Source organism: Clavelina lepadiformis, chromosome 2 (genome assembly GCF_947623445.1).
Source record: "Clavelina lepadiformis chromosome 2, kaClaLepa1.1, whole genome shotgun sequence".
In the NCBI taxonomy this organism is placed as follows: Eukaryota; Metazoa; Chordata; class Ascidiacea; order Aplousobranchia; family Clavelinidae; genus Clavelina; species Clavelina lepadiformis.
In genome coordinates, this window is record NC_135241.1 from 13538282 (window position 1) to 13551347 (window position 13066).

The window sequence follows — 13066 nt, forward strand, 5'->3', positions numbered from 1 at the left end:
ATAACATATCCGACGACAAAATAAAATATTCTTAATATGTATACACAAAGTAGAAATCACAGTAAATTTTTGTTAGTAAGCGGAAAATGATAAAAAATAAACGAATCATGGAATTACGCTAAAAACATAAGACAAAATAATGCAATGCGCATCATCTAATTATGTGAGCATTGATCAACCAATAAATATATATTTAGATTTTATACACAAAGAAAATTGAGAATTAAAATTTTATGTCATCAAAAATTTTACTATTTATCGCATACCAAGTTATGCAATCCGAATGGGTTTACGGCCATTTTGTTTACAAAAATGGTCTAGTGAAAAATGTTACAAATATCGGCTCAACGACTTTTTTCTTCTGAGGTAACATTAACGGACAAGAAAAAACAGTGCATCTCTGAAGACCAAACTTGGGCAACTTCAAAACATCAAGGTAGCATATTTTTAAACCGAACCAAAATAATGTAGAATGAACTTGCGATAAGGTGTCGAATGAATTGTACATATTACACTCTTTTGATCACACCAGCGAGATTGAGTAAAAACTTAATTAGATCACAGTTAACACGCAAGTAGATGTTCCAAATTAAGTACTTCAGAAAAAACAAAAAAGCGTAATAGTGCGTTGGTTGAACTGCACAGCTAAAGTTGAAAACTATAAGTTACCAATAAACCGCATTCGGATAGCGATCTCCTACAGGCTGTATAAACGGTCGACAGCAAAGAAGATGGGAAACAACCTACACGAAAAACATTTCCAAGAAGGGTGAACCGTGAGGTTTAATTTTAGAAAGGAGAAAATAGTTCTAGTAGTGATTAAAACCAACCCATTTTCATTACAAGTCCCGCTTCATACATGCCAATAATGAAAACTACCCCAGAATAGCACACAATTAATGATACAGTACTGCATTTATGTTGCGATTGAATTTGTGTTCGCCATTACAAGGTTATAAGCACTGGTGAAGTCGAAGTATGTCAGATTTTATCATAACTTGACATGTAGCCTAGCGCATCACACTTCAGACCACTGCAATTAAACCGACATCACTGAGGTAATTACAATAAATTCGATCGCACAAACCACGGCGCACGAGTAAACATAAACAAGCGTTACACGCACAGACACATTGGCGCCGTTATTAAAATTCATGTAACGGCACAATGCCAGCAGATGACGTCAGAAGATTAGTAAATTAATTGCTATATTTGACGAAACGTGATCATGGAATGCGTCCATCTCACCACAAAATAATAACAGAAAACATAAAAGGGAAGCAGTTTGAGGACGACACCGAAAAACAAGCAAGAAGAACAAGCAACTGCGGTAAAGCAATTAAAGTGATTGTGGAATTAGCAAGCACTCATCCAACGATCTTCGGCAAGTTGTAAAATCACCATCACAGTATAATGAAGCCGGGGCACAAGGCATCAGTAGTATATGTTAAGCTACGTCTATCAGACGATATAATCAAGATTACCAAACGTAAATAGACATTTATATAAAGAGGCTTATCCGAGATGGTAGAAGGCAATCCGCCACCATGTGAACCGTATATGGACGGTATACACAAGCGAATAACAGATCGGAAAGATAGCATTGATCGCAGTATTGTAATCCGATTCTTACTACCACAGAAGATGTGGCCAGTAAATACGACTGTGAAGACAAAAAAACTATCGATTCGAGATAAGCCAGCGTAGTCAGGTATGATACAAGAAGATAAGATACCGCTAAAATAAGATAAAGCGACTGTTCATAACACTGATTACTTTAATCAAAGCACAAACATGATTACAATACATGTTTCACTGTTTATATTTTCGATTAAGGTTTGTAATAATAACAAGGAGATAAGAACAAGGACAATTTTTTTTCTACTTTTAGAATAAGCTCAACTGCACACGAAATTATTAGTTTCTAATAAACAGAAAAAATAACAGAAGCCGTCACAAAAAAAACACAACCTGATCTTTTGTTACGTCATAAGAATCATAATTGTCGGCTGATTATATTTGCAAAGAGCAACATAAAGAATTTCCCAACATAATTTACCTTCCATAAACATAAGGGGCATCAATTCACGATGTACATCTTCAACCATCTTCAGCATAACTTGTTCCTCTTTCCTGGGTATCAACCCGAACAATAATAAGAATTCCACAAAGTAATTGAAAGTAAAATAACAGCATAATTAAATGAGACACTTTGGGATACAAAAAAATACGTTCTCATTAAGATTAAGATAATACGCAGAAATACTTATTGATGGCTTTGAATTACTTCAAGGCTAAAATATCCTGCTGACGTAAAATCGAGTTCTTCTTATGGACTAGTTGAAACCATTCCTGCATCAGTTCCTTCTCCACCTTTTTACTTGCAGCAGGACCTTAAAGCAAGACTAACATTACTGGTGTTTTTGATACAAAAACACACCTTTTTCTACTGAATGTTGAACTTGTCGAATATATATACATATATTAATATATATATATATATTTATGTACAGCATGCAATACACTATATATAGTGTTAACATATGGTCCGTGTTAATAGTTATTGTAAAACGCATAAAAAGATTGCAGCCAGAAGTCTGTCAATAGTGTCATCGACAATAATCCCCAAATTTATAAAAGGGTCTACTTCAACTTGTCTTAAGCGTATAGCAGAAAGCATGTCGCCATTTCAAGTATGACACAGGGGACAAGTGTTGCGTGAGAGATGTCAACAGTCGTGAGAAATTTCGATTGAATAACGATCGTGAAAGTTGAGAGAACCGGATGAAACATTACAAGATGGAGCGATAAATACACGAAATGTCCCGACACAAGCGACAGTTGATTTAGCAACTACTAACACAAGCGAAGTATATTGAAAACGTATACACGCTGATATCAACTAGAAAAAAGATTTATCTGCATGGTTAGCTAAAGAGTACTAAACAATGCTTCATTAGAAAGCTTTTCAATACGTTGTGTGACAAACACAAAAACACTTTCAAAGCGAAGTGGTATTGTCTCCGAAGATCAAATGTTGTCGCTTTCTTACAAAAAAAATGAAAAGTTTATTTTTTGTTCAAAATTCTAATCTAACACCAAAAACCTAAACCACCAATTAGGTGTATTCAAAAGACGGCAAAAAGTATATTAAAAGTAAAGCGACATAGCGTCATTAACAAACAGCGTAAACAGAATGAAAAACTGGGAATGTGTCATTCCAATAAAAAGAATGACAACCATGTCGACAAATGAAGACCGAACGTAACCAAGAATATTTTTGTGGTAATTTGACCGAATGACATCACATGTTAGTCCCAAATACTTGACGTAGTCTAACTTATAAATAAGACGATTGCTTAGACGCGTCTCTGCAATATCGTTGTCCATTATGAAAACAATGGAAGTTGTCAAATGCGGCAAAAAACAAGGCATTGGAATGTCTTACTATATTTGAGAGTGGTACATCTGAATACAGTAAATTGATTTACTAAGCATTGTTTGCTAAGGCTTTTTTATTTGAATAATTTTTTGTAATATATCGAAATATAATTTTCGCTGAACGATCTGAGTAAGATATTACTGTACTACACGTGGCAACCAGATTCTATACAGACTTTGATTATCGACATTCTATAAGCTCCAAGCAACAAAGGTGCCTCCAGCGTGTTTTTTGAAGTATATATCCTTTAAAACAACGTTTTCTCGACGAGTGACGGGGCGGGCACCTTTAGAACGACAGGAGCGTAATAATGGGAAAAATATTCGACCACCCAATTCGTTTTAGTGAAATAGTTGTAATGGCTCCAAATCTTATCTTGCCATCCTCACCATCTTTGTGGGGTGCCTTTGTTGGTCGTGAATTAACAAGAAATGAAAAACAGCAAATAACATGAACAGTAGAACACGTGGTTCATACAAATCACTAGCAAACCTGATTTTGCACTGGGATGCGCTTACTTTCTACAACCGAGGCAAGTTCATTAATTTTTGACGCATAATAAAACTGATCAACTTACACATAGTATAAATAACGCATGTACTGAACAGAATTTAATAGAGTACGAAAACAGAATAGATTTAAATTGCATTTTAAACGAAAACAAAACCATTTTCATGTGCAGTTACGATATTAAAACCGCATCCAAATCCAAATCCAACTGATAACATAAATTTTTGTTCCGTTGATTTGTCAATCCAGAAAGTCCTTTACTAATAAACAAACCATGTAGGCTTATACCACAGAGACCAATACGATGAAAGCAGGTACCATAATGCCTAAAAGAACCGTAGCGACATCAAGTGTTAAGTACTGTATCGTTGCATCAGACTCTTCGAGCGAAAATCCTTTGAATCCAAAGAAAAACAAAGGCAAACAAATATAATTAAGTATCAGTTTAACATAAAAAGCAAATCTATCATTGAAACGGGTCGAGTTACCGATATTTTAACACTGACATTTGCGAAATCCGACGAAACTGTATTGGGTAAAATGTGAAAATTATGCCCATTGTATATTTTTTAGAGACTTAAATGAATAAACATACGTTAATTAAAACTAAGATTAGCACATATAATGTGTTACAAAATTTAACATGAGAAAACAGAAAATGCTGAAATAATTCGCTGAGTTGGCCGCATTTCAAAAAAAACTTTAAACAAGAAATTCATTTGTGTGTAGTTGCCAACCAATATTCGCCATCTAGGTAGCATATTTTTTAAAGAAACACAGAAATACCATACGAGACAGTCATTTAGTATACACACATGAAAGGGTATATCAAGAACCTACTGGGCCTAATCCTGATTGACAAGGGGTCGACCTTTGTGACAACATCGAAGAGATAGCATCGACTTCATTTTCGCGACACCAAAGATCGCTTACAGGGCCCGTTTTAGATCAAGGGGTGACCTCACTTAAGGTATTAAAGGCAGTACACCTGATGTGGAAAATTCACCAAGAGAGCTTTTTAGTGCTCTAAAATAATATGAGGCGCAACAACACGCGAGGTTTACATCTTTAGAAAACTATTATATTATAAGTACTGAAACTCAAGAAAAGTTGGACACAATTTTATATCAGGGTAGAAAACAGAAAAAGCAGTTAATGGCATTCGTTGCAACCAAAAAATGTATCTCAACAGTTGGAAGAAAAATATTCCGAAAATCGGTTACTTTTCGCATCAATACGGCAATAAATAAGAAGATATTTTGGTCACGATAAACTTGGGGGCGGCGACGGCGGGCGCACTTAATGTCCGCCATTTTGTTTTGTTCTATTGTTTCCAGGATGACATCCGCAGTTAAAACAACATGGTAAGATAACACAATAATCTATCTTATAAAAATATAAAACGCAATTACTTTTTGCAAATCAAAAAAAAACAAAATATTCCCCATAATATCACATTGTAAATCAACTGAAAATGTGACAAACAGTGCACTAAAACCGCCATTTAAACAAAAGCCTTAAACGTGTAACAATTCCTGAAAATGCAAGTACATTATAAAAGTTTACTCAAAACAGACCGTATATTCTTAAGAGCTGTCAAACAATTACAGTGCAGGGAATGATTGAAAACACAACCTCGTATCCTACATTTAACAGTAACACGAAAATGATAATAATGTTTGATAAAATTTTATACCAGTTAGCAGTTTCAGCAAACATCGAACACCAAACACTTAACTTATGAATGGTTTTATTGTTGTTTCATAAGATATAATCATAAAAATGTGATTATTGTTTTTGCAAGTCGAGCCACGCTGCAAAACGCAACAGTGTGTATCAAACACTAATAAAACATAATAACGAGCAACAAGTTAACTGCAATTACCAAGTTGTTGCTATATAAATAAGTCAGTTACCTAGAGACTGCAATTGTTGAACAGCAGTCTGCACTTCAACTGACCGTTCTTCAACCGTAGTAAGCTCAGCAGTCAGGGCCATTTCTTCTTTTAGAACCTAATCAACAGAGACACTAGTTCATTAAATGCATTACCAATGCACTGAAATCCGGGAATTTTTCTAACGCAACAATTGTAAATCTGTCAATGTGGTCGGTTTCACAGAAATGAGACATTAAAGTTCAATAACTCTCATTTCTTACATCGTTTGCAGTGGGATTGACTACTGTTTCTTCGACTTCGTTTGAATTTAGAAAGCTCTTACCCTCCCTCGCTGGCGATAATGAATATACCGCTAGAATATTAATAACATACAACATACGTGAAAACGCATTATTCGTATTTTAGGTTTGCATCATTTAGAGTTTTAGACAGAAGTTGACAACTGTCCTCGAAAACGATGTAATTATCATTTAAAGCAGTGCAAACCATTATTACGAAATGAAATAAGATGACAAAGAATAAAAACCAACTGTTTACTTAACCAGATCATCAAGTTTTAAACCTGCATTAGGAACAATGGTCAGCATCTCCTGCTGGGTAGCCGAGTCGACTTTGTTCTCGTTGTTATCAGGTGAATCTTGTGACTGAATCAATGTCAATTTACTGAAACACTGCACAACAGCGGATCCTTCAGCGTTTTCATGTATTGTATTGCAACCATGGGTATGAATGTCGTCATCGCTGCAGGACCTCAAAGAAGGCTTTTTCATATTTAAATTATTTGCAGTTTCGGAAAAATGTTGAGATGCTAAAGTTTTATTTGCAGCATCAGATATTGTTACTTCGTTAACGAAAGGGTGTGCGTTAAATCGACTTTGTTTTTTTTCATCGACGATCGTCTCCAAGTCTTCGCTTGGGCTTTCATGAGCAGAACCATCTGCAATGAAAACGAAGTACAAACCATCAACCACAAATGAAAGTTTTCAGGAATGGTAACAACAGTTAAGTTGTAAAAGCACAGTAACGAAAGTGATGATCGTAATAACCTGAAGCACATGAAAACGCATTTTCCGTGTTCTTAGACATGTCAAGCATGTTTCTCGTTGCTTGAATTAATTGTTGAGCTCGTTTGCTAACATCAGGTTGCGTGCTAGATATCTATAAAGCAAAAACTCAAACTGCAGGTTTCTAGTGAATACATTATTAATTGTATTACAAAAGTTACAAGCGGAAGGACACCAAAATTTTGCTTATATAATAATTAGTTTTGGAAAAATTACGCACTAACGACATGGAAACTAATTTAACAAATAGACACCCAAGTTACTTTCGCCGGTACAGATAAAGTAATTTAATTGGATTATAAATGATAATGGAGCGATAACTTTACGCTCACTAATTGGTCATATCACTTGGTCACCTTAAACATGGTTTTCTGAATTGTAAATTGTGTGCTAATCAAATATGCACTTATAAGGCAGTATTCGTTTTTGCATAAAAGTTAGTGCGAGTTAGCGTTAGTTGCCACCATTAAAATACTGATATTTTGCATTTAATATGGGCTGTTTTAGCAAAAAACTGTGGCAAACGAATTATTCTAAACTAAGATCTTACCGAAGCTGAAACAAAAACAGGATTAAAAGGTCATCGCTAGGACATGTCAGCACTGAAAGACAGTGAGCGTGAACTACGCAAAGTTCTTATTCCTAATTATTTTCAAGCACTTGAGTGAAAATAAACAAACTAAGGTAACTCGATCTTACGCAAAGAAAAGTCAACTTTTGACCTTACCACCATTGCTAGGCGACAGTGAAGTAGCCTAAGTCTAGTACGCAAGAATGATTATAACAGTTTACTAAAGTTTAGGCAAGAACTTAATTAGTATCGTAAAAACAGCTTTGACAAACGTAGGTAGAATTGAAATTGCTAACCACAAGCTTGCTAAAGCAATACAATTGCAAGTGGATATATGGCTTTTACTAGTAAGAAAAGTTCTGACAACTATCAATCAACACTCACCACCTCATATCGACACGTTGTTTATTATTTAGAGATCCATACCTGCAATGTTGTATCTCGTTCAGTAGCCTTTGTTTCGCATGGTTTTTTGGCATCTTTGCATGTTTTCTATGTAACCTACTGTATTATCTCCTTGCACCCCGGACGTTTTCCTTTACTACTTCTGAACGAAGCTTTTATATATAATCCACAGTAACACTTTTTACTATAATTTCTTTGATGAAAGATAACCAAAAGTATATCGGAAACTAATTAGCTGTAACAAAATCACGTATCCACCTGCAAATCTATTGCTTTTAGTAGCAAGCTAGTTGTTCCAAATTGAGTTGCACATATTGTCATCCAAAGACATAGTTGTCTTCACGGAATAAAAACAAGCTCGTGACTGTTTAGTCAAGTTCAGTTTTAGATGATTTTGTAAAACATTAATTGCTTTCAGAAATTATCACAGCTAACATTTTCGGTACTTCGCACATGTGCATAGAATTGTTTTTATACGCCAGTTATTCTAACAGATACTGAATGTATGTCGGGATTGATGCATATGTTCCTTAAAGTCGTATATGATAAGTTTGACAGTTGTATGTACACAATTTTTGATTTATGAAATGGAAGTCTAAAAAGTAGTTACATCGATTTTACGACCATTGTCCATGGTACTAAGGCTTGGCCGCCAAAGTATCAAATGGATTACTCCAAAAAAAACACCGCCTTATTTTGCTCTACCGTGTAAGGATTCTTGTCTTTCACAACTTCTATCCTAGCCGTTTCAATTAATTGTGAAGTCTTCTCCTTTCTACTGCGTTCTGATGAAGCTTTCTAAACATGAATAAATTTTAGCACAAAACAAAAAATGATAATCACTTCCATCACAATAAGTTCATTCATAATTTCAATTTCTTATGCAAAGTGGAATTACGCAGATTGCTCAAGATATTATTGTAATAATCTGGAGAACCGAATTACATCTTTTTGGAATACACTTATATAACAGCTGCTTACGAGGAGTTTGGCTATTGTTTGTTCCATGTCTACTTGCTCAATAGCAGTCTTTGGAGTAATAAACACTTCACCTGTTTGGCTTGAAAGATTTGTAATAGGGGAGCCAACGACATCTTGTGTGTCTTTCTATGAAAGGATGAGGTTTAATCTTACAAAATCCACCAAAAAGACGTGCTTGCATATCAAACATTAAACAAAAGCATTGATTGCGCTACAATTGCAAACAGGTTTTGTTTTCTCATCACTTTAATTATGAAGTTTTACAACTAGAAATTTTAATGCTCATGGCGAACCTGAACCTATTCTAATTCTTAAAAAGAACGAAACTAAATCTAAATTACATGACGATATCTTTTTTGTTGTGATGGTACTCCAGTATAAGTACTTAGCTGTTGTCCTGAATGCAGTTGCTATGAAAGCATGTAATTGTTATTCGGTGATTTAGTACACTTACGTTCATGTACAAATTTTCTTTGATATCAGGAACAACGAAAGAATTTTGCAGATCATTATCTTCATCGGACAGTGACCCTGAATCTAATGCAGAATCACGACTGCACAAAGCCCCAGTCGATATTTCCACACATGGGGTGGAACAAACCCAAGCTTCTTTTGTAGACATGATTACGTTATTGACTTTTTGACTAGAAGTGGAAGTATCATGATCTTTTTCAGAATAGTCCTTAGGATTAGGTGAAAAGCAAAAAATTGATTGGTTAATAAACGGATTTCCAGAATCATTATCCAAATCTTCACATATTTCTGGAACAGTGGTAGGTAACTCGGACTCTGAATGCAACTGAATCCCATCTGTTTGCAGTTGCATTACGTGCTTATCAGTTTTCTGACAAACATATTGTCTTTCATCCACTGAAGTAAGTATTGTTGCATATGGGGTGGAACAAACCCAATTTTCTTTTGTAGGCATAATCACATTATTGTCCTTTTGACTAACTATCAAGGTACCAAGCTCTCCTCTTGAAAATTCTTCAGATTTACGAGAAAAAGAAAAATCTGATGGATTTATGAAGTCATTATTAGAATCTTCACATATTTCTGACTCTGACCCTGAATGTTCTGTAAGGTTTTGATTCATGGAAATTTCAACTGTTTCATGTTTCTCTGCGTTTTCATCACTTTTCAGAGAATGAAATTGTCTTTCAACCGCCAAACTTGGACTGCGAGTCAAAACAGTTTCTGCAAAACTACTAGAAACAATATTTGACTTGCTAAATTTATTACTAGATGTATTGTCAGAAATGTTTGGCAAGATTTCATTAACATCACCCGATACTGCCCTGGCTTTACATGTAGCAGTGGATATAACTGCGGTGATAGGTATGCAATCATCGTTATTATCTTTAGGTAATTCATCGAGTAATCTATCAACATTTGCAGAAAAAACATCATCTTCTCCTTCTTTCTCTTCTATGTCATAGATCAGTTTTGAACAAGCTGACTTGTCAAAAACCATAACAGCATTTGAGCTACCTTTGAGATTTTGGTTGACCTTGGTGTAGGAAACTTGTCCCATAACCTAAAAAGCAATGTAATTGTTAACAAGGTTAGATCTCAATTCCTGATATCAAATCCAATAGTAGTATACTATAAAATAAATGAGCAGACTATTTTAACAAAGGAGTGAAACTATTGCAATAATTTTAGCACAACCTAAGTGTAATTCACATTTTTAAAATGAAGTACTTGTTTTTGCCCCAGTTATGATGAAATTTTTTTTATTGAAACATCTGTAACTACTTAATGATCCCAATCAAGGCCCTTTTAAATACTGAATTACTCACTGCAAAGTCCTACCTTCAATAGTCAAAAACATGTTTAAAATTCATAGATCCTGCACATTTTACAAAGCTTTAATATGTAGGATGTAACAGTGAAGTGATTGGAATGATTATGCAGTAACTTACAGCTAGAAGTGGCGCAAATAAAAGCTAAGTACTTGGATTTTGAAGCGGAAGAAATGAAGCAATAAAGATTAAAAAAGGATATACGAAGGTGAAGATGATTACTAAAATAAACCACAAAAATGTGAAAGCCAAAAGCAAGCAGAATGATGAACAACAACCACTAGGATTGTGCGAGGTAATTGTCTCTTTAATGTCAAGTACGTCAATGACAAATTTATTCTATTAGGAGTTGCTGAGTTAACATAATTCAGGAGATGGGAGTAAATAAGAATGGAGTAATTAAGGTTGGAGTAAATAAGAATGTGTCTGATAGTACAAGTTTTAACTGTTTTACTTTGACAGTGCCTATGATTTTAATCTCGCAAGCATTTTGCAGTTTTCAGGAAAAAGAAAAATTGTAACTTTGGAGAAACGTTCATTTCACCAGTTTGCTTTGAAACTTTACGGAATTAGTCTTTTATAGAACCACAGAAAGCTAAAAATAGCACATAGGCTGGTAGGAACTTCGAAACTTGGAAAAGAGGAGTTAAGATTGTTTTAGGAAGAGAATTCCTCAGACCAATGCAATTACTCTTTTGGAAACAAACTCTTTTATAACTTAAGCCTTCTTTCATTACAAGGCATGGTTAGAGCATTGTGCTCGCAACTCGCAATAATTACCTCTTGTTAGATATCTAGGGGCCCTACCATAGTAATGGCCTTGACCAAGACAGTCATGCAAAAACTTTCCTTCATCTGCTGATAAATTTATAGTATCATACCAAACATCGTACACTGATTTGTTCAATTCCAGCTATGAGTCTTCAGTAAAAGTAACTGAGTAATTTAACTTTAAAGTAACTTAGTACTTCATATAAGCTCAATTTGAACATTTTTAATTATGTAATGATTCATACTACTGGATTGGTAGTTTGGTACCACACAATTTTAATTTCATTATGCATTACCAATACAAACATTTACACAAAATGACGGCTGGTACTTTTTACTGGTATTATTAAACTATTACTTACACTACGGTACCACTATGTGCAGGCTAACCCTTATTTTGAAAATACAAGGTTTATGAAGTTATGCACACAACCGATATTCATTATACATTATATTGTACACTGAAAAATACATAAAATAGACATATCAATACAAAATACCTGAAAATTGTTAGAAACATGATTTTCTGGTTGTCCAGCAATGAAATCATCTTGTAGACAATCTGTGAAATGGTACGTTTTTGATTGGTATAAAGCACTTAAATTTTTCATGTGGACAATGCAGTGCACTTGAACAACCACCTGATAAGGATCCAATGAATCGAGAGTGAAAATGTTTACTTTCTGTGTTAGTTGTGTTTTTTTTGAAAATTAAAACACACAAATACAAACAAAATCAGTAAATTATCTATTTTATCATTTTGATATAGGGTAATAAGCTAGCGGTGTTGGGAGAGAGATACTTTGGCATGTGAGACCACTTTTCTCAATACATCTCCCAACTTAGATATTTAATGAAGTTTCCTTGTCACCTGAAAATCATTCAAAATTCAGCAGAGCAACTACAAGTTTAAAAAAATACAACATTTGAAGCAATACTTTTCAACCTTATTCGTATTGTGATGCCTTATGAGCAACCCAATATGACCTAACGAATGACTCTCTTCTAAAAACTTTGGTTAAGAATATGTAAGCTGTATAAATGATTTATGAAAACTTGTAAAATATGAAATGATGTTTCAGAAGCCCTAAACAGTTTTACTGCAAACAGGGTGAAACATTTAAAATTTAAGTGTTGAATGTTTAATTTCAACACTGTTGGTGGAAGTGTAAAAAGGTCAATTGCAATCTTTGCCACTAGTATCTAATCATTGTTCAGCTTTCTCAGAAGAGAAATTAAGCAATAGTCCATTTAAGTTCTTGCGCTACCTAGTAGAGACAAGACAATACTTTGGTAAAAGTTTTTATTAACCTGTTAAGGACTTTTCTTCCGCGTTTGATAATGATGAAGAGAAACAATCAACATCAGTTTTCAGAGATTCAATTTGACAAGCGAGTGTAGAAAACTGAAGTGAAGTTTCTTCAACAGTTTCCAGATCTTTACTCTTAGATTCACAGTTTGGTTGATCTAAATACCAATCTGGTAGATAAATGATGCTACTTGCTGAACTTGTTAATATCATCAAGCTAAAAAAACGTTAATATTACATGGTTCTAAACATAATTATATACTAAACACACAGTTTTACAAGTGTTGATCTGGTTGTGAATAGGTCATAA

The 13066-nt window shown here is 34.4% G+C and overlaps 1 protein-coding gene across 4 annotated transcripts in view; it reads right to left on the reverse strand.

The window, feature by feature from the left end:
- Positions 1-13066, reverse strand: part of LOC143445278 (uncharacterized) — a 44477-nt gene that overhangs the window by 586 nt on the left and 30825 nt on the right. For 2 of the 4 annotated variants that reach the window (XM_076944251.1, XM_076944250.1), the window contains 12 exons: positions 12759-12926; positions 11948-12009; positions 9326-10408; positions 8872-8997; positions 8596-8688; positions 6897-7008; positions 6413-6787; positions 6111-6202; positions 5869-5965; positions 2288-2393; positions 2060-2133; positions 4-1663 (listed from right to left, as the gene is read on the reverse strand). In XM_076944251.1, coding sequence (XP_076800366.1) covers positions 1404-1663; positions 2060-2133; positions 2288-2393; positions 5869-5965; positions 6111-6202; positions 6413-6787; positions 6897-7008; positions 8596-8688; positions 8872-8997; positions 9326-10408; positions 11948-12009; positions 12759-12926 — 2648 coding nt within the window. In that variant the 3' untranslated portion in view covers positions 4-1403. Of the gene's footprint in view, positions 1-3; positions 1664-2059; positions 2134-2287; positions 2394-5868; positions 5966-6110; positions 6203-6412; positions 6788-6896; positions 7009-8595; positions 8689-8871; positions 8998-9325; positions 10409-11947; positions 12010-12758; positions 12927-13066 lie in introns of those variants that run through there. The other 2 variants (XM_076944252.1, XM_076944253.1) reach the window with 2 other exon arrangements.